General features: G+C 33.4%; 1 protein-coding gene across 1 annotated transcript in view; it reads right to left on the bottom strand.

The window, feature by feature from the left end:
• The window catches only part of LOC121406897 (protein eyes shut homolog), a 52,164-nt gene extending 29,168 nt beyond the window's left edge, over positions 1-22,996 (bottom strand). The window contains exons 1-6 of the mRNA XM_041597769.1: positions 22,653-22,996; positions 6,450-6,551; positions 5,523-5,636; positions 4,429-4,551; positions 3,281-3,400; positions 760-873 (exon numbers count right to left, since the gene is read on the bottom strand). Coding sequence (XP_041453703.1) covers positions 760-873; positions 3,281-3,400; positions 4,429-4,551; positions 5,523-5,636; positions 6,450-6,551; positions 22,653-22,719 — 640 coding nt within the window. The 5' untranslated portion in view covers positions 22,720-22,996. The remainder of the gene's footprint in view (positions 1-759; positions 874-3,280; positions 3,401-4,428; positions 4,552-5,522; positions 5,637-6,449; positions 6,552-22,652) is intronic.
• Positions 22,997-27,744: the final 4,748 nt, after the last annotated feature.

Raw genomic sequence — 27,744 nt, 5'->3', positions numbered from 1 at the left:
GAGCTTGGTTGTGTGTTTTCTTCTTGTTTTGTGCACGCAGACAATGAACTCATTTTGTGTATCGAGGGCAAGGTTGGGTGGGATTAAAAAAAATTCGAAGCGCTTTCATGTTGGTGTGTAACTGTGAATGTAATACAATCATTGATTATTTTTGAAAAATTATCTCGGTAACATAATTTTTAAACCTGTATGAAGTGTCATCATTGTTTTCTTGTCATTTTGTTATTATTACTTGGGTATTCGAGTTCTCCCAGTGTCATAATCGGGATCTGCCGAACATTCGATTTGTGTAAATTTTTCTAATCGTTTGGTGATTGGCGGCATGCCAATCGAAACATTTATGTGCATTTGTGTGGGCTTAAAAATACGCCACAATGGGGCTTCCTTGACGTCTCTATTTGATGAAAAGGCCGTCGCTTCCGCTCTCCGCGCGGGAGGGGTGAACCCCCCTCCCGCACCCACCCCCCCCCGGGAGTGGCAGCACAAGTCCCCGACATGGGTGAATTTTTTTCTGGCGAGAACGCTGAGTAGTAGTAGTAGTAGTAGTAGTAGAAGAAGAAGAAGTTGTAGTTGAAGTCATATTAAAGTTTTCATATACTTTGATGGGCAGAGAGTTAGGCAGTAGTCTATTACGTTGTCTCCCACCCTTCCCCCCCCCCCCATTCCCCACCCCCTTGAAAAACGTGACATCACGCCTTTACATTATTTTCTTATTTGTATCCATTTGCAATAAATGATGACCATAACTATGTCAGTTACCTATTTCACATTGTGTTCCTGTCCACTGTAAGGGGCACGTGCAGTTAAACCTATCTTGCAGATTTGTACAGGTAGCGCCATTCAGACATGGAATACTTGAGCACTCATCAAAATCTGTAAGTGATGCAAAAAAAAAGAAAAACGAAAACATATCAATCATACATTCAACTTCACAACTTCAAGTTTGTATGCACTTATAGTAAAGGTCACATTTTAGTGCTACATGTACCTCATTCCAAATGTACAATGAGAAAACTTCATGGTATGTGCATGCAGGGAGCTGTATTTGATTAGCTAAATAAATTTGGACTTTATGTCCCTGGTCCTGACATGAATTTTGAATTTGACCTATTTGTTACATCTCCCAAATCTAAAAATCATGCAACTACCAGGGTAAATAATGTTTGTAAAATCTGATTTAAAAAAAAATTACTTTGACAAGGAACTCCCTGAATAATTAAGAAATGGCATTGAAATGTTGAATAATGAAGTGAGAAAAAAAAATTATTGGAAGGTTTTGATACACGTTCTATCCAACAGAGTGCTTCATCTGACAGTTACCAAAGTAACATTAAAATTTCAGACACCTGTGCTTCTCAACAAATCAAATATCAAGGAAGAATTTTCAGATGTCGCAACTTGCCAAAGACAAATGTTATATTTACTGGTATCATGTGCCCGAGGTATGATGAAGCTTGAGAATGCAATGTATTGTGTAAATGGTATAATCATTCATGCGATTGTATGACGTGTTAATCTCAACCTTGTTACACTAGCCAGTTTGCTTACTGAAATGTTGATCCTCTTCCCTTACAACACTGTGTTATAAAATGGTAGGCCCTAAAATAATTATTGTGACCGTTGTCATCCATACTGTCGTAATAACATTTGAAGCTTATGAAATATTGGAGTACTTTTAGAATGCATTGCAACGTGATTGTCCACTGTTAGAACCAGATATCTACTAGATAATAATTATAATAATTATTTGTTATTAGGCCTACAATTGTAAGAATACTAGTTAGAACATCACAGTATCATAGGCATTGCAACACCCTTTCCAGAGTTGAATTATATTCTGAAGTGAGGCCAAAATATTTTTCAATTAAATTCGATCATGATTTGATAAAGGATTTGATAATTTGTTACCCCTCCATGCCATGGACAGTTTCTTTCCCCCACAAGGTCTGTTTATAGGAATAGCCCTGCTCTATACCGAGCACACATTAATGCACTTGCCTGTTTGCTCTGGTTGAATGCACACACAACTAACCTGCTTACTACATTAAACAAAAGTGCCAAGGCCTTTATATTACATTTAGATTACCGGTAATTTCTTACCCTGAAAAAGACCTGAATTCTCCATTTTAATCTAAAAAAAAAAATAAGAGTTTTTTTTATATCTTGCGCTCATTCATTGCATTTATTCCATTGCTGTTTCAGGTGCATGAAATTAAGGCGACAGCTCATCATGCATGTATGCCCAGTTTGTTTTCTAGTTCATAATTCATATTCATTTCCAGTTAGCGATTAACATCTCCGTCGACCTCATTGGTATTAGGAGTGATCTCCGTGAAGTTTTTTTTTCTTGTAAAATTATTACAAAAACAAATAAAAGTTAGAAATCCCTGGCCCGGAGGAGAATGGGGATAACAGAGCCTATGACCTATGTGGACCTATGTGGACTTGTTCACTGCTATACCATCTGGCCTGTGAAGAATCTACAGGTAGGACTATGGTATGCCAATGCTGTATAGAGCACACACTCTAAAAAATCATTAAAATATCACTTTTGTGACCAAAATTACTAATTTTCATACAATTTTTAATTTATTTATCATTAGTAATGTGGGAATATTTTTGTATTCACCAGAGTGCTCAAAAACTTGAATTTGGGGCATATTTTTGTGTACGCCCTCTATTGGTGGAAAGTAATATGGCAAGAAAATTTTCATTTTTTTGATCTCTATTTTTAATTAAGAAAAAATGATATAAAGAATCAAATTAAAATAAGAGCCAAGCAGTATGAATTAACAGGTCTAATGGAAACTGTCAGTGTAAAAAAATTAAGCATTCCCCAAAGAAAAAGAGAAAATAAGCCAAACATTGCCACCCTTATTTTGTCACACATGGAGATATAACTGAGAACAAGGTTATATTATAACCTTGTTCATTGAATGAGTGATGTGGACTATGTTCCTCCCACTGTGCATATTATAACCTTGTTCATTGAATGAGTGCCACTGTGTGTGAGATGGCGAGCCGTGTGAGTGAGGACATGGATATAAATATGATTACGAGTGACAGCTCAGCTCAGCTAGCCACTCAATCATCTTCTAAAAACTAACGGTAAATCCCACGTATGGGACTGAAGATAAGCAAGCACACTGCACTACTACATAGAAATAAAACGTATCCACTGTATCCACTCTAAAAACTAACGGTAAATCCCACGTATGGGACTGAAGATAAGCAAGCACACTGCACTACTACATAGAAATAAAACGTATCTACAATTCACCTTCAGTACAATTGAATCCAGTCCAGCCAGACGTACAATTGCAGGAATATGCATTCTCCAGATTGATGCACTCTGCTCCATTTTGGCATGGGAATCCAAATACGATGCATTCATCGATATCTGAAGAAAATTAATACAACATATAATTCATACATTATTTTGCTAAGCAGACGATACTAACAGTAACATGCGTGTGTGACGGTGGTGTCGTGGCCGAGTGGTATTAAGGCGCCTGACTCCCGTTGACATTTTCAAATGTCCAGCTAGGGTTCGCCCGGGGGTTCGCTTCCCGGCTACGGCACCGATCTGCCCGTGAGCCAGTCATTTAATTGGCACTTCTCTTTTGTTTTATCCTTCATTATAAAATAAATGATAATGCTTCATGCATTCTACGTATATGGGTGCGCTATAGCTTTTTTCAAGAAAAGGAGAAATAAATCTAGCTGAATTAATTCTTCTGTAAAATAGTTCTTTTCGTTTTACAATTCTTGTCATAGATGACTATTTTTTCCACAGTTACACAATTCACGATACATTTGTTATTTCTGTATTTTTATTATTAGTTGTACTAATTTTAATTCATCTTATTTTTTTAGAAATTAGAGATCGATCCGGATCGATCTACATATTTCGGGAGAATACAAACACACAGATTACGTTGCAAGTGTAAAATAGGCCTAGCTGTAACATTAAAAGAAAAAAAAATGAAATTGACTTTCTCCGCGCATCGGAACCCCCCTCCCCCAATGAATCCCGAAACAACGACTAAAAGTATTAAGACGCCCAATATCCAGCTGTTTTTTTTCTGTTGCAGTTCACAGCAAAATATGCCAAAAGAACAACGTATAAAAATGTAAAACAAAAGCATGGAAAAAAAATAAAAAAAGAAAAAGATATGAGAGAAAAATTAAGAAGGGGAAAGAAAAGCACAAAAAGGAAAGAAAAAAAGGATAAAAATCAAGAAATAAGAAAATACAAATCAATAAACAAGAAAAGAAATAAGTAAAGAGAAAATAAATTATATTTCAAAAAGTAAGAATGAAGAAAAATTAACAAAAGAACATGGAATAAATAGTAATCATCTAATATTTGAATATGAATTAATTTTGTAGAAATAAATAAATATTTTGGTAATATCGGTATCCTACCTATTTCGCAGTTGTCACCCTGCCAACCGGGGTAGCAGTCACACGTATAGAAATCTTCCCCTCCTCCAAATTGATTAGTGCAATCTCCATTCACACAAGGCTTATTCCTACATGGACCGGTCTCTGTAATTCAGATGAATTAATATTTTTTTATATTCCTATATTTTTTTGAAATAATTATGATGAAGATGATGATTAGATTTTCGTTACATTTTTATTAAAAATTTTCAGTACAATTATTAGGCAAAACAATCACAAGCATATCAACATACAAACATAAAAACTTGTTTTGGTTGAATATTTCCGATTAATCATGGATTCATTTTCATAATCAGATAAGCAAGCGAACAGCAAAAATATATATTTTCAAAAAAATCATTAATTATTGTTATACAAAGCTACCAATAACCTTGCATCCGATTGGCTCAGAGAAAATTTTGTCAGTGAAAATTAATGCTCCCTTGATTTCTTGAGTTAAAGTATATCGAGTGTCATTTTAGTGCTTGTCATGACATAGTTACATGGTATAGGTCTAGATTTTCAAGGCCTAAAGGCTACAATGTCTAACATCACTGAAAACGACTGGTGCCGTTGTTCACCCTGAAGAAAACTTTGATGTAAAAATAGCAGAAAAAAATATTTAAAAATATTGGTAAAAGTTTGAGGAAAATCCGTTAAAGAAAGTTATTCGAGTTCAAAGTTTTGGATTTGTGAAGTCATAAACGAGCAGCTGCCCCTATAAAATGCATGAATTTCAAATTTTTTATGGTTCCTGATGACTTAATTATATTTTCTATTCATGATCGGGTGTGAAATGATTTGTCTATTGCAAAAGGTACAGTGAAAACCATTTTAAATTTTCTGAGAAAATGACATTTAATTGATTTTTTACCATTCGCTATGCTGAAGGAATGCTGCTCGCATATCAGACGTCACAAATCAAATAATTGAAATTCTAATAACTTTTTAATTATTTGATGAAGTTTTCTCAAAACTTCGGCAATATTTTTAATAATTTTTTCTGCTATTTTTACAATAAACTTTTTGTCAGGGTGAACTTCCCCTTTAATATATGGCCTTATACTTTATCTTACCATTCTGACACGTCTCTCCATCAAAACCCTGGGGGCATGTACAGAAGAATCGATTGAAGAGGTCCACACATGTTGCGTTATTCATACAAGGATCCGACAAGCACTCGTTGATTTCTGGAATGTAGAACACAAAAAGGTTTTAGATTATTTGAATTTATCAACACACAAAAAATCAAATTAATTTAGATTTTAAGTTGATTTCTTCATTCTGTATTCAGGTTTCATTTGAATTTTAGTATGTAGTTCAGCCCCGGAGTTCAGTGAATATGTGCTTTAATTGCAATACCTCTATAACGTTTTGAGTTCACCTTTGTTTTAAATTCAAATAATGGTGCTAATGATGAATCATAAATGGGGTGATGTTTTGTATGCCTGTGAATATGCTTCTGAATAAAAAAAATATTCTCAATAACCATTTTATCACATAAATAGGCCTTTTAAATATAAAGCAGTTGTCAATAGGAAATAACTTGAACTATGAAGTGTAAACATAAATGGATGTATGATTGGTTGATTGATTGATTGATTGATGGATGGATGGATGGATTGATTGATTGATTGATTGATTGATTGATCGATTGATGGATTGATGGATTGATTGATTGATTGAGTAGCCGAATAATATTGGTAAATTTATTATTGAACGAGTTATATATCGATTAATAATTCATTTAAGAAATATAAACAGATATTGTCTAGAATTAAGGCAATTATTGAATTATTATTGTATTCACAAAACATCTAGTTTATTGGCGAACAGTATATAATAAGCCATGCCATGCATGGACCTTCCTATACCAATGACCTAATTCCGTAAGAGGAGTCGATCCTATAATACTTTGAAAGTGGCCGATGCATTGTCTTAATATTTACATGCATTGTTTGCTTTTCTCGGAGAAATCTACTGCAGATCGACTGATCCCTTACCCATTGTACAGCTTTCCCCCGTGTAGCCCGCGTTGCAGACACAGACCTCGTCCATGCACTCTCCGAACTGACAGGACACACCTCCACACGTTTGCGCACGGGCTGCAGGGGAGTGAAAAAAAAAATATAATCGAAATATGTTTGATTGATTTATCCAAGAACTATATTAAATATTCCCTGAGAAGATTGTATAATTATGCTGCATATCAACTGATACATTCATGACAGGGTCATGTAATAGGTTGTCATTAAAATGATCTTAACTTCGTTTAGCTGACAAGCTCTGTCAAGGGTGTCAACCCCCTTGTCAACCCTAATAAAACTAGCCCCATATACATCAACGCGAACTTACCTTATCAATCTTTTATCATTACTTTATATTACTTTATTATGGATTTTCGTCCTTTCTTTATTTTATATATTGTTTTGTGTATATGTGATACAGGTGCACCCAGCCAGGCTTTTGCTTTTTCGATATTGCGCCTTATTTTTCTATAAACAGATCTCTTGTATGTTATATGCATTTATAAAAACAAAATGAGTCTGTATAAATTATGCTGAAAATTATCTTGTAGAAATAAGAAGAAAATCAATATTATTTTATTTGAATGACAGCATTAATTTCTTTTTGAAAATATCCTGGACAACGTAGCATAATAAAGGTTGTCAGCTCTAAAAGAAAGTGCAAATTACAACAAGCTAATGAAAATCTTATTTTTTTTAATTTCTGAGAACGAAAATATGCTAGTCCTGAAAAGAACAGGAGAAAGGTGGTCGTCTCCACCCCCCCATCATTAATAAAGACATTTTAAGTTATTCCTAAACACAAATTTATAATTCACAACTTTTTTTTCAGTTTAGTTAATAAAGGAAACCAAGACCCAAGAAGAGAAGCAATCTTATTGGAAAGAGTAAAATGAGAGGAACAATTTTAAAAAAGTTTCATCAAAATCGGTTATGAAATAAGCAAGTTATGGACGATTAAAAAGTCATGTTGTACTTACTATGTGGATCCTCAAATTGGCAAACGTGCTTCAAAATGGCTGATTTTGTGGACAACTCTCCATTTGTTTTGTACACATATTTTCAGATTTTCCCCTTTATTTTACATATTTCACATTATCTCCTCCTGACCTTGACATATATGGTGTGGATTATATTTTCCCATGACATATGTTGTGCTCAGAAGGAGGCAAGATGCAATTTGAAAGATAATGAGGAAAATCTGAAAATTTGTGTACAAAACAAATGGAGAGTTGTCCACAAAATCAGCAATTTTGAAGCACGTTTGCCAATTTGAGGATACCCATATACAACAAGAGTTTTAAAACTCCCATAACTTGCTTATTTCATAACCGATTTTGATGAAACTTTTTTTAAATTTTTCCTCTCATTTTACTCTTTCCAATAACATTACTTCTCTTCTTGGGTTTTGGTTTCCTTTAATTCATTGACTGATAATCGTTTTGTCTGCTTACATTCATACAGCCAATAATGGTGGTAGGGTATTTTGTCATCTGATTGCTAAGAAAGCCTGACAACTTCTTATATAGGCAAGGAAACAACAAGTGGATAGACGGTTTGAGGTTATCTCCGACGGCATTCCAATGGAATCTTATTAGAATAAATATGATGAGTTTCATCCTTTGCTTGTCAGTTCATGGTTATTGTTATGTGGCCATTTCTGGATAATTTAAGATGTTATATATGAGGCAATAAAGACAATTAAGTGGAAAACGATAAAACTAAAATGAGACCAAACCCCTATTTGATTGAAAAAAAAAATAAATACATGATATCCATGTTTTTCATTTATGAAAAGTATAAATGGCAATGATACCGGGGCTCGTCTTACAAAGAGTTATAATTGATCCGATCAACAACTGTGGAAACCAAGCAACGTCAACATCCAAATTGCAGGTTTGTTCAAAATATTTTCAACATGTGATGTATAATCATGCATTCATTGTTTTGTTGAAAATTAAGTGTGCTTCTCTTTGTTTACAAAGGACATCATGCAAATTTCCTGGAGAAAAAAGGTATGATCGGATCAATCGTAACTCTTTGTAAGACGGTGCCCAGGCATTTACCGGTCACAGAAGGGCAGATAGACGTTTTAAATTTTTTCTCCATCTACAAAGGACAAGGTTGTCAATTATTTTAGCGGCTTAGGTGTAATCTACGTGACAACCATTTAAATCAATTCAGTTTGTCATTCTGTAAACAAGTACGATCATGAAAAAAATCTTTATGTACATTTGTTCATATCTTCAGACATGAACACATTCATAAAACCTGCTTGTATTTATATTAATGTTCTTGGAGGAAAACATGCCCTTTGGAATGTCTACCTCACAGAACTGTCTGAAGCGTGCATTCATTTTAATTTCTTTTTTCGCCAGGATCATGCAACCAGTTTCATTTTGAGCTAGATCTCTAAGCGTAACCCGACCTTTTTTCTCTCTAAATGAAAAGGGGCCAATCTGGTGCCTAATCACACTCCTCTCAGAGTGAGACGAGGGACCAGTCCTGATGGAATGAAATTTCAATCTTTCAAGAGTGAATCTGTACCCTTTTGGAGTGAAAGTGTAAAAAGATTGCGCACTTTCACTACAAAAAGGATAAAAATTCACTCTTGAAAGATTTAAATCTCATTCCATCAGGACTGGTCGCTCATCCCGCGCTGAGAGGAGTGTAATTAGGGAACAGATTAGCCCCTTTGCATTGAGAGAGCACTATCCAGAATATATGGATCAGGGAAGAACATTGTGATAAATAAATTTAAAAAAAATTTCATAACTGAAGTGGCATGTTGAAAATAAGCGATGGTATTAGGCGTTAACAACTCTGAAAAATAGTACATGTATACTATTTCAAAAGGTCCTCTCAATCAGCATCTAGACCACGGTTAACTCTACATCATGACAGTACGTCATTCTCAGAACAATCATGAAATAATATCTTCAGACATGAACACATTCCTAAAACGTAGGTGTGGAAAGAAGAAATAGGAGCCCATCTCCCTAAATTTGTAGTAATTTTTTTTTCTAAATAGTTAATCGGATGTAATTTTCCATGATAAAGACTTAATACATTAACTTAATATATATCTATATATCGCTACATCGCACAGGGGCGGAGCTACAGCTAGGGGGGGGGGTGGGCAATCCCCTATGATTTCTTGAATAATGAAATAAGAAGATAGAGGGGGGGGGGTGGAATGAAGAAAATAGACGCCACTGTTGTAAGAGTGCATGATATCCCAAAATCTTTTGGTACTGCTCGTCAGCGATATCAAGGGCGTCGCCATTTCTTTTATTTAATATAGGAAAAGCAAGACGACCTGGAGTTTAGCTTTTTCCCCTTGTCTCTCTCTCTGTATATCCCTCTCTCTTCCTCTCTCTCTTCTTAATTCAATTCTTAAGCAATCATAGGGGGTTACCCCCACTCCTTAGGTCCTTGTACCCACCGCCCCGTGAGGTATATATTCACTCGTTTTATTATAATATTATTATTTTTATTATTATTATCATGATCATTATTATTATTATGACTACTACTACCGTTTTTTATCATTATTTTCATTATTGTTGTTTAATCATTAGTAATTACAAGCACAAATGAATTTGTATTCCACACACTTCCAATATTTCTCCTTTTCCTTTCCAAGTATAATATAATCGCAACACTCCCTTGTATGTACAGGCCTCATAATGTTCTCATTAAATATATACATTACATTTAATTTCATCCGAGATGACGCAAGTTGTGGTGAAATATTATAACAAAACCAAGGATAGGAATGCCATCACCGTATTGAGTAACCACCAAAGTCTAGTGTATCCTACTAAGTTTATGATTTTATAACCTATTGGCATTTAATTGTGTAATTTATTTATTCATTTTTTCATTCATTATCTTTAAAAAGACAGGGTTCAAGCAAATTAACCTGCTTTTCACGCACTCTAAAAAAATCGAATGTTAAATCAACATTTGAAAGGTTGGAGGAGTGACAACCTTTTCCAAATGTTACATCCAACCTTGTATTAAGCTGAATCCAACATTTTAAGTGTTGGGTAGAACCATTTAAGGTGGTAAATGCATCATTTGGAAAATGTTGTCACTCCTCCAACCTTTCAAATGTTGATTTAACATTCGATTTTTTAGAGTGCGGGAGCCACTACTGATGTATACAGTCATTCATAATAAACATGAAATACACTTAAATTAAACAAGGAAAGTAATATGATATTAAAACAAGACAAAAATGTAATGGACAAAATCATTAATTAAAGAAAAGAAAATACGAAGACTGCGAAATGATGAGACAGGAGTTATTTGGATAGGGACATAAGAAATTGTTCAATGGGTCCGGTATTGTCTAAGGGGTCTTTTTAAGATATAAAGCGATGGGAAGTCTGAATATCAAGTGAGTGGTATTAGGGCGTCGTAAAGTTCTGTTGCGATATATTAGAAAGAAGTTTTTTAGGCAGGTATAATTGATCGGTAACAACGTGAGAGTAACTATGAATATAGAATATTAATCTTTTGAGATAAAGAGAGTATAATCCATTCAACATTTTGTCAAATAAGACGCAACATTGATAGTTTAATCTCAGTTTGTATTGACATGTTAAAGTACAGTATTAAGTAATTGAACGATTTGAGCACAGTAATCACCTTTTAGTGTATGAGACGGACATATTTATTCTTAAATCTTTCTTATCTCAAAAGGATTTTCTTCGTTGGCGGTGTCCCGATTGTACTGCAGTAGGGAATATGGGTTAAGATTAATATAATATACATTTTTTTAAGATACTTCAATCTAACAAAGTTTAATTCCTTGAATAGAATTGATCTATAGAATATGAAAGATTTAGTAATTTAAACCGCGTATTGACAATAGCCCTACCTTATAGATTAAGTCATCGGGGGACTAGTATATAACACTCTAAAAAAATATTGGGTAAAAATGCTCCATGAGGGTAATTATGTGTCCAACCAACATTGGGCATTTCTGTTGGACATTTTTAGTTATCCAGTGTGATGAAAATTTTGCCCATTCTAAAGTAATTGCTACTTATTTTGTAACCTTACTGGTATGCAATCTATTTCACTTTCCCTTATACACAACCCAAGGCACTGGTGGAAAAGAGTGCATGTGAGAAACGATATGTATTGGTTCTATACGCTCGTACCGAAAGTAAATTACTTAACATTTTGTTTAGACTTGCAAATGATATTTGAACTTTTAAAAAGGAAAAACTCTGCTAACCGTAAAGATTAGTTTGCTAAGAATTCCATAACAAAGGGCTCATTGTTTGAAATGGGCTTGGCAAAGAGGACTATAAAGCATAAACGTCAACAGCAAGTGAAACATTCGAAAAGAAAGAGAAAATTCAATTTAGGATGTTGGTATAAAATCTAGATAAGATGCGTGTAAGGAGTGGCTGTTTAGTTTACTTTTGAAACCCTTTTCATCTCCAAACAAACATATTTGAGCACAGAAGGAATACCCGTAACTTGCATAAAATACTGATTATGTCAGCTTATGTAAGCTTCGCGATCACAGTCGTTATTTAATTCGCGATAATTCAAATAACTGCATTGTTTTTGTTGATCTATCATATCCCCTACTCCAGACTTGAACCTTGTTTTCTTCTATATATTGAAAAGAAATAAACGTAACATCAATGGTGATATATATCCTATCATCGACATAATTAACTTTGATTTGAATTTGTAGAACTTTTAGAATAAAATATGTAGTAATCATCGGCTTTGTCCCTCAATAATTTAAGCACAGAAGCTCACTATTTTAAGAAACCGAATTATAATTTAATTTATAAAATTCGAAATACGTAAAATATAGGGGAGCTGTTCGCATACGACGTCATGAAATAAAACCCTTAAAAATAATAATTCTCTTATGTTTCATGAAGTTCAATCAAACTTTTTCTGATATTTCTATCTAATTAAAACCAACTCATATGATCAAACAATATGATCATTAGTAGGATTTACAAAAATATAAATAAACTAAATTTGGCATTCAATGAAATCAAAGTCAAACCCATTCTTTAACAATTACATAAATACCTGGGTAGACCTATTTTATCTATTACAATACATTCCTATACAACTGAAATATATATATATATATATATATATATATATATTGTGTGACAGAAATGGATGAAGAGAACAAAGGTAGGCGTAGCTTAAATCAAGGTTCCCCCGAGCTATCTACCCTTTTTGGAAAAAATGGTGATGCCGAAAAAATGTCTCTGCCGGGAATATATATATATATATATATATATATATATATATATATTGATGGGTGTGTGTATATTAGAGTCAATTTCACGTCATAAAGTATATTTTAAAACATAGATTCTTAAAAAGCTGTCTAGATTTATACTGACAAATAAGACGTCTAATTGATCATGATTCATTATTTATCCTTAACGTACAAACACGTAAAGTAGCTCAAAACAATTATATAAACGACATACAAAGTAAAAATAAAATAAACTGATACCAAGCGTGCAGGCAATAATAGGTGTATCACACTTTGCAAGACACTTCAAAATAACATGTAAATAGTACCAGTCTTCTTTTAAACAAATACATTAATAGTGTACCTAGATGGAAATGAAAAACATCCTCAATGAAAAGGGGGTTTATTTGCAAGCTAGGTGGGAACGTCGAGATAGTGTGCAAAAAAATACGATTGAGTGCGGTTATTTTACCAAGCTCATCTGGTGTATTATCATTCCAGTGTTTATATCAACAATTAGTCTATATAATTCCTCGAGGTTTTGATTTTGATTTGATTTTATTTATTTCTGCATTCAAGATAATATATGCAACATCACATCAAGGTGATACATTTAAGTTTTACAAAGTAATAAAGCAATAGTCATAATGAAGCAATGAAAAATAAATATCAAGAAGCAATATTCAATCAAAAGAAAATAACAGTTTAAATGAATGCAGGAGACCGCCATCGTGAGCGGTTAAGCCTGAAAATGATGGCGGCCTAATTAATTAGGTATTAATTCATTAAGAGTAGTTTTCTATTCATTGTGGTTTTTCTGCGCACTAAAATATACTGTATATTGTTTCATTTGACCCAATTGGAAGTTTTTTGTTACATTCGTTTGATAATTGAACGTATTTGATAACTTTCACGAAGGTAAGGATAAAATTGTCGCATTTCTAATCAGGTCTAGCTAAAAAAAGAAAAAAACATTAGACCAAACGTGTTTGGACTAATGATCTAACGGTCACCAATTGGGAATATATATTGTTAGATCAGGTGTATATACACATCGTGGATACGAGCACATGGTCATATCTTGTTTGTATATATAATTTGTGTACTAAATGGCATTATGAGTGACACCATGGTATTCTAATTAAGAAGGGGGAGGGCAGAAGACCTTCCTTTGACGTAATCAATCAATATTTGTCAATTACAAAAAGAATTATATATATTTCAACACTCTCATTTCTCCTTTCATTTTCCCCACACCCATTCCCCTATTTTCAATTCATTTCCTGACTATATATGAAGAGGGTGTCTTCCTCGATCTGCCCCGCCCATTTGGCTCAAATTATAGCATCACGTCCACCCACACCCCGGGCCCACACCACATACAATTTGACAGCGCAAAGCTCCGTCGCATACTATAAGCGATCCGACTACGACCCAATTTTTAAAATGAAATCGCATTTTGCATTAGAAAAATATCCAATAAAATGAAATCAACTTATTCCAAGTTCGGAATACTGGAATGATATTTTTTTGCTACACTGTAAAGTGTTCTGGCAAGAATAAAATCCGAATACGAAGGCACTACGATTTTTAATTGAATTGGTTTTCATTAGATTTTATGCTCGCAATAACCGGGAAGTCCAATTCTGATACTTGTACCACTATTCAGAACTTTTTTAGATTTTACAGGTTTGATATTTATATCAAATTCTGAGAAAATTTTCTTAAAATAGGATCGCAAATGGATCGTTTCTATAGTCTGCGCTTGTGGCTTAAATGTCACCGCTTCAACTCATTTCGACGAAGTATTCGATGATTAACCTCTTCGTGCCTCCTGCATAAAAGTAAAACTAGCCCATCCATTCAATGGGTATCTTATTTGGTTATAAAATAGAAAATACACAATTGATTTGTCAATAAGACCGCTCCTTTTTAAATTCTTTTCTGCCATTGAGGCGATGGTGGTATACTATAACTGTGAGATTCTATTGCATTCTATTAAAAGCGAATTGGTATTTTCTATAATATGTTAAAAGTTGGATTTTGACATTTTTAATTTGTGTATATTATTACAAATAGAAATACAAAATAGAAATCCTAATAACGTTGAATGGTATTGCTTTCTTTCCAAGGGAATATGAGGTTACCTTTATATCATGGCAAATCTATTTTGAAGACTGAAATTGTTTTTATAGGAAAGAAGTGAGGAATTTCCAATCGGTTTTTCTTCTTTTAATGACATCTTCTTTCTAAAGATGAGAGGGTGGCCAAAGGGGTCAATCGAGCCCCCGCCCCCCCCCCCATCCCGATTGGTCTACACCAATCTTCAAAATATAGATTATTTGCATCATTCAATGTAATTTTGAAAAAATTCTAGTTTTATTTCCATATATTGATTTTTTTCATAGAGAGTAATTGGTTTGTTTCCTACATACATGCTCTGTTATACATGTATAGAAGGTTTTAGAAAATAATTTTAAAATCACGTATGCGGTAATTGATCTAGAAATCATATATGTGGTACTTTGTTCACATTGTATGATTGTTTCATTATTTTACCGTGTTCAAAGTGACGCAAAAATAAAATGTATGTATAATTCTTTCTTACTCTGAACCCGTGGCTGTGTAATGGGTATGAAATTGTATACAAATCAAAAATTCATTGAATTCCGGCAGGAGAGCGTTTTATGCTAATGATAATAGAATAAAAAACAGCGGCAGGTATATGGTATAAAGATGGGTATGTCCTATGTAAATAAAAGGCATTATTTATTGTTGTTGAATCTTCACCTTGGCCTCATTAGGTCTTTCTCGAGCCCTATTTCCAAATTTTTTTCTTCATAAATCCCAGTCGAATTCTTTTACAAAGTTGATAATCTGGACCAGGTATTATTACATAAATCTAAATAAAAAATCATTGACCGTGAGAAATGAACCAAAACATATTCCCTTTGGCATTTTCTTAGGGACTCTGAGTGCATGGGAACCACCGTATCCAGGCTCTATATATGCATATTAGGAGTGAATCTGTTAAACATAGGTCAGACATCGGTCGTAGATTTGGCATATTAAAGTCATATTAGCCCGCCCATACAGGTGGATCAGGGAAAAGATCGATATCTATATGCCCCATACTAAATTGAATCCGATGGAAACTGATGTCTGAAATAAAATATCGGATCGCTTGCTTTTTTTTAAATCGGAATTGCAATATCACTTAAATGATTTGTTTGTACCACTTCACATTATCATTTAGGGTTGATTTAGCGTACAGAATTCTGGTTTCTCAATGGAATTTACTTGAGGATATTAGGCCTATTAGTGTTTCTTTTTTTTCATTTGCATTCGAATTCATTCAAATCTCCATAAAATATATAAACAAATGTAAACATTTCAAAACAAATATTTCTTTAAAAATAGTTCAACAAATAACTAAAATTGATTTTTTTTTAAATGCAACAAAAGGTTAATATGGGACATATACGTTAGTTGTAGCCTTAATGTTTGCAAAAAATGGCTTTTCTAAGCAAAATTTTGGTTGAAAACATTACAGTCCAAAACAAAGTTCCTAGAAAATAATAAGCGAGTTTCTAATGAAAAATAAAAATTTTGCAAGTCAATCAAAAATATAACTTTTGCTTTAGAATATCACCCTACTCCTGTCAAAATGAATTGCACAATTCGCCTGATGTGTGAGTGATACCTAACAACAAAATAACAATAGGAATACATGAATACCACTGACCTAGGATTTGACTGAAAGGAGAATTTGTAAGAGTATACATAAAGTTGAATCTGTATCTACACGGTCTACTGAGTAACATCATTCAAAGGCTTTTGAGTAATCAGTAAAATTGGTCGATAGGCTATTATTAAAATTTGGTTGTACGTGATTTGAAATGACTAGCAATATTTGTTCAATGATTTGTTATTAAGAGTTCATGAAAGGGGAGAGAAAATACATGTTTTCAGCAGGGTGTTTGTGTTGCAATATTTTGATTGTCGAAGTGTTTAATACTGAGAATCGTCGGTCTATGTTGGTCATCAATTTTTTCATCACTTATCAATTATTAGTTATTTCTTAGTGACTTGTTTTTGTATACCGCAACCTCTATACATTCATATTTGTATTGTCATTATCTTGATAACGTAACCCAGTTATTGTTAGCAATAAAGATATTCAATTCAATTTAATTTAACATATCAAATCAATACGAAAAATGGTTGATTTGAATTTAACAAATAAATTAAGAAAGAATTAAACTTTAAGTTCATTCCCTTTTATCAGTTGAGGTAAAATTGATGTACGAGACATCCAAATGAAAGAATCTTATCTCGATATATATACTAGAAATAAAGACGGGCGCTAGGTCAGACAAGCGAATAAAAACACTTTATAGGCCCTAATCGGGGATTCAATGACAGACATTTTCTTCGGCAATCAGTAATGTGAAACAAATTATGTTATGGTACATTTAAAAGGCATGAATCAAATTTTCAAGAGGTTATTGATTCCTTGAACAAGTCAAATTATATGCTTGACAGGACAAACAGGAAGGGATTCATGTCTTTCAATGGCAATGGTGTATTGAGTCGAATTTGAAAAAGCGAGATATGGCAGATCGGGTAAAATGAATCAAACAGTTGTCAGCGAGCAAATCGAACACGCAAGTATTCCCACTTTTTCATTACAATATCAAATTTTGTGATAGATTTTGACATAATATTCAGAAAATGATATTATATATTACTTTCTATCTTCCTTTCCACTTTTTTTCCTGGTCATGATTTTTTTAATTGATGGGGGGGGGGTATCTGTATGGCGCAGTTCAAAAGGCACTAAAACCTTTGTAGCATACAATGAAATGATTTGAATAAAAAATACACACTCTCCCATACTTCGGTTGAAAAAAAATTGTTTCGAAGAAGAAATATTCAAAGCTAAAGAGAACATATTAAAAATTGTAGTTTACTCCTTTTTAGAAATAATTTTTATGCATTGTATATATTTTGTGTGTGTTGTCAGGACCATGATGTAAAACAGCCTCGGCTGATCATGTTTTATCTTTATCCTGATTAAATATGTTGCAATAAAATAAAAAAAGAAAAAGAAACAAGAGAACAATTCAAGCAAATAAATATATTTGAAAATGAATTTTGATATTGAAAAGGTTAAGAGGAAGTCTGCTGATTAACAAGAAGTCCGATCATCATATTTATCATATCATTTTGGCGCAAGCCCCTTTTTTAACCCCAGACAAAAACATTCCGTGTTCGCTCAAGCATGAACGAAACTTTTTCTTAATGGCATATGAAATATAAGACCTCGGAGCACCTAATAACACAAAATATGAAAAGACTTATTTGAAACAAAAATTTTATAGACTTTCGAATCTTTCCCGTTTTTTGTACGGACTGTATAGAGGGCCTTTATACTACCATCCCATGTTTTCAAATTTTCTTTAACAATACAGTCATTTATATCAAACGTTCGAAGTTATCTCTATCAATCTTGATTATATGTTGCATTATACATTTAATTTGAGTTAGCTAGGTTATCTGCTTTTATTGATCTTATTTTTGTTCGATACTATTTTCATTATTGTTTTTATTCCTTGTTTTAATTTTCGATCTTACATCTTTTAAGTTATTTTCGTTTAATTAGGACCCCCATGGAAGAATATCTATAGTTTGTAACTATCACTGAAATGGGCTCTCCTCCATTAACGATATTTTATGGATTTTCTTGTGTGTACTTATGTTTTTATATGGAAATAAAAACAAACAAACAATAATGCGCAAGAAACCATCAAAAAGGATAAAAACAGTACAATATACAGTATTAACAAAGTATCAGAAAAAAACAAACAAACAAACAAATAGATGGTTCGGAGACCCCTGAGAAGCGATGCTTATACATGTAAAAGGGGTCACGATACATTAATACATTACAAATTATAAAAGTAAAGAGTAAAAATCTTGGATCAAAATTAAGTGAAACACTCCTGCAGCAAAAAAGGGGGTTAATGGGGGGGGGGGGGAAGAAGCACTAATGTACGATGTGAAATTACATGCGTACGATCAATAAACGGAAAATAACATTTTCCTGCAAAAAATCTAAATCTTGATAAGGTAGAACTATTTTTTATATCATTTGGAATTTCATTCCATAGTTTGGAAATAATATATTATTCAACAAATAAGCCATGAGACATGAATAACACAATACAACCTGTTTCAATTTAAGGAACTTACACAAGACACAATTTTAAGAGGAAGAGTTTGCGCAGGACGTTTGTGATACCGGCAAATGATAGATGCATTCATTATTACCTAACAAATGGGATTTAGAAGGAAATTCAGAATGGAATTTTTTTCCACAATTCTATATGGCTGATGTCAGCAACATTAAAGAGTGAGAAACGATAATGTTCAAATTTAAAATCATTAACGAAGTGAAAAATTATCATGCTTATTGTTTGATGACAATTGCGGAAATTGAAAGAAGGCATTTAGCCTTGTGCAATGCAATGCACACCGGGTAAATCCCCAAGATTAAAATACAACTAACAAAACTGAAAAATTAGATTAATAATATGGGTGTAAATCCTTACACTATATAACCACCCTCTGTCCAATTTGATGGCAATTTACATTTAAAAATGAAAATATGTAAATCGATCTTATTTTTTTGCGGAAAACTGTTTCAAAATTTTAGTGCCATCATCGAATGTCTCGGATTTCTCATGTATTTCTCAAATGACCTCTGCAATTTTTCATCAGGATAAGCACTTAACATTTTCAATTGAAGATGTCGCGTAAGCAACAATTGTAAGAACGAAAGGCATTGTATAGACCAGGTGACTAGAATAGTACATTTAGTGGTAAAGTTTCTTTACTATTTCTTTTGTATTTTATTGTATGAAATATTCTAATTTTCAAACATCGATTAATTCCTCCCTGAACATGTGTAATTAGCATTGTTTAATACTATATGGTTCAGTTAAAGTTGGTCCCTATCGTCAAATCTATAAAATATTAAATATTGTATAATTCAAACAATACAAAACAAAAGAAATAGTGAGTGATGGACATCATCAACTGAGTCACCTGTGTGCATATCACTGTTTTGTGAAAAATAAGCGAAACTTTAAAATGACATAACTTTCTTATTTTACATCCGATAGTGATGAAATTTTTCAGCACATGCTAGTTTGACTTTTCTTTATTTATTCAAGCCAGAATTTTCATGAGGTGGACTTGTGGAGCGTTGTGGCCCAGTGGATTAGTCTTCGGACTTTGAAACAGAGGGTAATTTCCTTCAGCAAGAAACTGATCCACAATGCACTCAACTCAGGTGAGGTAAATGGGTACCGGTAGGAAGTAATTCCTTAAAAAGCTGTGTGCGCTATGAACGCCTAGCCTAGCCGGGTAATAGAGGAACGCCTTGAGCACCTAACAAGGTGGATATATGCGCAATATAAATACCCTATATATTGACCTTCAAGCATGCTTCTTACAAAGCTTATGCCTCTATATCATCCATGCATGGATCTCTACAGCAATACCCTGGTACACCATTTACATGTATAGGCCTTTAAAAAATTATAAATTTCCTGTGTCAAATTCTGTTCTAAAATATTGATTTAGGCCGTATTCTGTTTTAGAATGTTTATAGAAATGTGAACAAATATTTAATTTACCTTATTAGGAAAGTTCGTATTTTGGAAGTTGAACTTCTTTTCATATTCATTTATTTTTTTTTATTTCAATATCATGGTGTATATATGTATATCGAAGGGGCGCTTCACATGCGCATGATTGCGGGGAGTGGTAATTTTTTTTCAATATTATATTATTATTAGGTTATTATTCTACTTCATCATTTTTCTATCTCCATCCATCTGTTTCTAACAGTTTCCGAAATTAATGTTTCTATTCGATATATATAAACAAACGAAAATTAAGAGAGAGAGAAATGAATTACGATTATACAAAACAATGCATACCATCATCATGATCATCACCTTCTCCTCCTCACAGCTTGTCATGATGATGATACTTGATTCATCATAATTATTGTTATTATATTGGGGGTGATAATACAGGCCACCCCCATATGTAATATTGGGGAGGATATATCGCCCCCTCCCCGAATTGATACCCAGTGACATCTTCAGTCGGTCGTAAAGTGGTGTGTCACTTAAAACACTAACCGACCTATCGTTCAGTGGAATGATTTCATTTCATTTTGTTTCATTTTACATGTTTATTTTCAATGCAATTATTTGGAAATGTTTATTATCCAGTTAAGACCTTATCACGATGCTATTTATTTTATACATCATTAATGTATATTAGTTTGTAATTCTTCGCTATGCTTAGGGAGGTGTACGTGTAACCATACGCGCACATATTATTTTTACGAATTGAGTATGCATGAATACATCTGGAAAGTAAATAGTTCATAAGTTTATAAAAATTCATTTCCACATTCGTACATAAAAGATGGCAAAGACACTATTACAGAGGAAAAACACATAACATCATAATACAAAGCAGAATAAAAAAAAGTCCAAACTATTCCAAAAAATACAATACAATACAGAAAAAACATGAAAAAAAAGAAAAAAAATGTCTAGAATGTTGAGGAGCAACAAAGTTCGAAGACCTATCTAGGTTGCTCCCAGAGTCATATGGTTAGGAAAGATAAATATAAACATATAAAACCATCAAAAAAATCTTATACAAGTAAATGGGCAATTCTGGCTGCACCCCTATACCCCCATAAACACATTACACACAAACCAATAGAACTGATGACGAGCGAGCCAAATATTCAAGAGGGGGGGGGGTTGTAAATACATATTTTAATGTATTTCAGATTATTAATGTTAATATTTGTTTTCCGGATCTACACGTAGCTATTCATAATAAAACTGAGGTCAAATTTCAAATTGTGACATCACACAAAAACCCTTCTTACCATGATCTTACTCTGTTTGAAATGTGATATTTGCAGTTCTTTATTACATTCGTAATGTGGTTGTTAATAAACCACTAATAAAGAATTTGACCCTCCAATTCTACATCAATTTATTCAAACGATGCATTTATATATCTTTTTTTTCTTGGCAAATTTACAATTTAGGCCATATAATATATTCTTACGAATGATATCAAGTGGTCTCTTTTTATCATGTTACATAATGGGTCACTTGGGGGCGCAGATCTTAATATTTTCAAGGATTGATGACGAACTACAGTGGGTCGGGTGTGTTCTTCAATTTCAATTAAAAAAACTATTTCCACGTCCACAGACTTTGCTAAAGATTGAGACGATAACGATAACGACGATTACTATTCAATACGATATCGCACCCTTGGTAAGTCAAATAAAGATATGTATTGACCTCATAATTGTGAATAGATATATTCTTGAGGGTAAATGAAGTGAGAACAATAATGAGAGTCATACAGCCATCGATCAAACGAAACAAAACGTGAAAATTTACCATATCCATGAAAACATGTGTATATGGAATTGCTTCGGTCTAATTGTCTCTGGGCAGTTATAATATGTATTTTAGAAGATTACAGTACAGTAATCACACTTGCCTTGATTAAAATGATGTTAAGTAAAAAAGTTTCTTGGTATGTAAAACAGTGCATGGTTGTTTAGTTTTCTTGGGTAATGATAACCAGGGATGTTATTCGCTGATAGTCATATCCAGGAATTTAAAAAAAAAATAATGTTTAAAGATTGGCTGTGATGTTGGCTGAAATATTTCCCTTGCTCCTGCAAATGAATCCTCTCCCGAATGGACCTTCATAGGATTGCCCCCTCCCACTACCACCAAATAAAAAAATGATTAAAAGCAACACGCCAAAATTGAAGAAATAGGTCGGAAAATCGAACTTACATGTATGTGACATCATCAATACCAGGAGCGCCACGGTCAGGAGTAAACACGCCTTCCTCCAACCCATCTTGTTAGAGCCCCCTTCACTTAATTCCAGTATAAAAAGTATTTTGTTTTTCACCCTACATTCCAAAAAGTAAAACGCCAAGAAAATATCCACTTCTCTCTATAAACGCCGCCGCGTTTGTTGTCTCGTCCCGGTATTAGAATGTGTTAGTAGTTTAATTCAGTAGCAACATGCTTCTTAGAGAATATAGGGTGGATGTTGAGGTGATTGTGGTGGCAAACTTCCACAGCGCCAGGGGCTTCCTACTGATCAGCCCGCGTATGCACCTATCTCACGAATGAATGGGGATTCGTCAACTATCCGAGGGGTATTATATCAAAGGTAAGGCGGTGGTGGCGGGTGGAGTCGGACCGGGGGACACTGAAAGGGACAGTATCAACAATGCGATCGACTGCATGGCATGGCGCAAATATTTAGAAACTAAACCATTAAGATTGCTTTGCGCGTATATACATGTACATGGGGTATCTGCATCAGGAAATTTCTCATAAACGATCACATCGACAATATTTATTTTTTTGCATTCCGCAATCATTCCAAAGTTAACCACCTGTAATCCCTTTTCCGACCTTTGAGGTTAATTATTTGTTTTGTGGGGTGTAATTTTTCTATACTTTTTCATTAAATATCTTATTTTGGGGAAAACTATATAGTTAAACATTTCTCTCTTCATTATCAATCAATGGTACTTAAGCCATAAAGATTTACACGTTTCCCTGACGAGTTATTGTAAAAGTAATTTTCTCTTGAAAAACTCCATGGTGATTTCAGGTGATTTGCCCGAGCTCAGCGTCGGAACAAAACGGATATTTTTCTCTTGCAATCAAAATCATTATCATTTAACGTAGAAAAAGAAAGACATGTTTGGAAAAATATTTTCACCTTTCCCTCAATTATCCACCCACTGGCTAACGTATACACTCATAATGATGCCCCTTTTTAAGTAAGGGGATAGATCACTCGACAGAGGTATGGGGGTATGTTTGCCCCTTTAGATTCTACAAAGAAGAGGAGGAATACATTGCCTTTTCATGCTCTCTAAAGAAATGTTTGCAAGAGTAGTTGATTAAACACGCGACCGGTAAATTGAAGGACCTGTATTCCTGGTATACTGGAAAGGGACTTTTCGATCTCAATGGTACTCCGTTTTGTTCGTTGGGTAAATGGGTGATTGGTCTTAAGTCGATTGTAACAGTGCTATCATTCATGTCCATATCTTCGGTAGCGCTACCTCGTGCCCCCATGCACGCACACACTTAAAATGCTGGGCCACATACTGTCCACTTTCACTGTTGGGTAATGTTCTGGGCAATGATTATCCAATCGGGCTATTGTATTACCCAATTATTAGTTTTTATTACCCAATTTGGACAGTTTTTTAACCAATAGTTGTGTGGACAATATGTAGCACAGGGATGGTTAAAAGTTTGGCCTTTTTTACCCAACACTTTTAAGAGTGTACAAATCCACAGAAATGTAAAGAGTTGGCCCGAAAGCAGATGGGGTCGGTGGATAGTCAGATTGATCCGATATGGGTTTGCCATTACACCATCAAACCGAACTCACTTAAAGAGTCATTGTTGCGGAAGAGTGACTAATTAGTAATAAAGGTCAAGTCCATCCCCCAAAACAAAGTTATTTTGAAGGATAAAATTCAAAGAAGCGTAACATTGAAAATTTCATTAAAATCGGATGTAACATATATTAGAAAGTTAAGGCGTTTCAAAGTTTCGCTTATTTTTCACAATACAGTTATAATTATGCACAAATCAGTGATATGCAAATGAGAGAGTCAGTGTCAGTAATGTCCCTCACAGTTTCTTTTGTTTTTCATTGTTTGCATTATACAATATTTCAATATTTCCCAGTTTTGACGATAAGGACCCTCTTGTTAGGCCCACTAAATATTGAACAATGATAATTACGCATGCTCAGGGGGGAATAAAACTTTGTTTTACATGACATCGATTAGAAAATAAGAATATTTCATATTCCATGTCATTTACTACAAAAGAAATAGTGTGTGGATGATTTCGTCAGTACCCTCATTTGCATACCGACCAGGATGTGAATATAACTATTACGTCACTTTGAAACTAAATTATGAATCAATACTGATATAGGTCCATCTACTATTAACAACACTGCTTTACACCTACTCCATCAGATATCTCTTTCATGTAAACTGCAGCTTTACTCTTAAAATGACAACTTTTTTTCAGGCTATTTAAAATACATTTTTTAGTCAAGCACGTCATGTGTTTGAATGTTACCATCTCAAATAACTCCATAAACTTTATGAGAAATGACAAGAGAGCGAAAAAGTAATTCAGAATGAGAATTCTGCCCCACCGCCTATTTTGAAAAAATATATCCGTCGACAAAAATACAACAAACGTATACTGCTTTCAGTTTGGTTATCTATTTTTGTTGAATAGAAATTAGCATTTTTTTTAAATCCCATGTGAATTCTACATTTTCTAGCTACCATAAAAGTTATCAAACCACAAAACAAGTTATAAGTGGGCCTCTACATTTTCAGAAATTTTTATTCCAATGATTATTTTATTAATATCATGCTTAATTTGTTTATTTCAAAGCTTGTTTATATCGTACTGTCTTGATATTATATTGATTCGTATTTTTGCTTTAAATAAAAAAAAAACAATAAATGAAATGAAATCAGGTATAAAGTCAAGACAGCGAGAAAACTTTGTAAATTTTTTTTATAATAAATTACAAATTCACTCAAATTGGCATGTTTCTGCTTTGACAATAGAAACTAGCGCAATTAATCGTAGTCAAATTCCTTTAATCATTATATACTTGTTTATTTTACAACTTATATTAGACCAAAGAAAAGAAAAAAGAAAAATCAATTAATCAATTCTGCTCCTTTAATATTTCTCGAGCGGCATCCGACATTTCTGAGAGGCTATGGTCATCTGACATTTCATGCACTGGGCGGGTCGACAATAAGTGGAAGGGTTTTGTCAATATTTGATCAGGGCGAGTTGCGTATGGTAAAGAATTCTTCGAGTAGGGGCAGCTCAATTTGCTATTGTCCGACCTTTTGTCTAAATAGGCCATTCGTCCTTCTCTTAATATTCAGAAAAGATTAACCTATGTCGAAAGAAAAGCCAACCTGTTTTGTTTTGAGAGTATCAGAATGATCATTCTGATTGCTGCGAGGAAAAATATATTAAGATGTCACTTAACAAAAATACAACACACCCAGTAAAAATGAATTATTTCATGTCATCTTAAATAGTTTAAGACATGCTCGGATATCGTGGAGATGGTAAATCTGATTTTTTTTTAATCAATCAAGTACCATGGTGTCGTTGAAATTCTGTGGAGTATTGCTAGTTCTTAATTTACTTCGATTTTTAAATGTACATCATAATGGTACCATTTTGACACATTTACATGTGTGTTCCGTGAAAGGAATGATTATGTCTGGACCCCTCAAAAGAACAGTCTGTGGCTGAAGAGGGCCATCCAGCCCACGAGTGGAAAATAAATCAATAAAATGTATTCAATCTGTGATTTATGATAGATAACAACGAAGAGCAATTTTGAGAATGAAATCAGTAAATATGCACATTCAATGCGATTGGTGTTCGCAGCTTATGAATTAATTTTGGAACTTTTGGAAGAAATTGTAGCTGCAATAAACGACTTTCAATTTCTCGTTTCGTTATATGCTTATATAGGTTTTGACACTGTGAACAAATTACCTAATGTATCAAATATGAAGAGCTTGATTCCGAAAGGGGCTAAATCCACTTTTGCCCCAAATTGATTTTTTTTTAATTTCTAAATATATATGTATCTTATAGACGTAGAAATCAAATGCATCATATCGCAATTGAAAATAAAAAATGGGAAGGTTTTTAAAAATTGACAGCAAATTTTAGTTTTATTCCAAAAGGGGTCAATAATCTAAAACAGTTTATTCCAAGAGGAGCAATATCCTCTATACGGTTATTCAAAATTGGTTAATTTTGCTGCTTTAAAAAAAGTTATGCATTTAATTTTGTAAGTACATGTTGTTGATATAAGTTCACATCATCAGTGCAGATTTTGATGAAAGTAACGGAGTTTTACTATTTTATGCATATTTTTAAAATTATCTCCGTTTTAAATTAAATATCGAAAAGTTACCGTCCTAACAAAAGATAAAATATCTATATTTTTTTCATTTTTGTACATTTCAATGGATAAACATAAAAAAAGATGTGAAATGTATTCTGCTAGCAACATTTAGTTGTTTCAATTTTCAATATTAAACATGTTTAAATTGGCAAAAATTGACATTCTACTAAGTTTTGCTTATTTTTCCTCATTTTTCAACAGTTTTTCTCCGAGCCATTTGGCACATGTTATTTTATCTTTATATACAAACACTTGGGTGGTCATTTTATTGAATTCTGTTCGAACTCATTCTAAGATCGTCACCACAATTGGTATTTATCTTTAATTTTTTTGCGTGCTACTTTTACTTGGTCATTGGACTTTTTTGTGTCCTGATGTTAGTGAATATGCTTGTATCTGATTGTCTCAATAAATGCGGAACTTAAAAAATAAAACTTATTTTGAATCATGCACGCATTTAGAAATCACGAGCATAAAATCATTTTAACTTTGGAAATCATGTGACTGAGTATAAGAAAAGAGGGAAAATTCATATGCAGTTCAAAAGATACAGCAACAATCAAAAGAAAAACAAAATATATACAAAATACATCGGTTAAAGGTAATATATATGCAGTCATCTTAATAGTATTTTACATTTTATGTAGGCCCTCATTAACGGATTAATAGCACATGTGGCATTTTTTAATTGGTACTTTTGAAGAAAATATCGTTATTTTTCGTTTTAGTTTAGCCCGACCCTTAACCGCTTACGATGTAAGCAGATTGGGTGAAAAATGAGATAATGTATCCATAAGAACATTAGTCAATATTACCCTTTCTAGGGGAAATCCGCAAAATGTAATCAAACCAGCATATTTTGCACAT

Source organism: Lytechinus variegatus, chromosome 2 (genome assembly GCF_018143015.1).
Source record: "Lytechinus variegatus isolate NC3 chromosome 2, Lvar_3.0, whole genome shotgun sequence".
NCBI classification, from domain to species: Eukaryota; Metazoa; Echinodermata; class Echinoidea; order Temnopleuroida; family Toxopneustidae; genus Lytechinus; species Lytechinus variegatus.
Note: the sequence above shows the minus strand (reverse complement) of the source record. Positions and strands in the feature narration are given on the sequence as shown.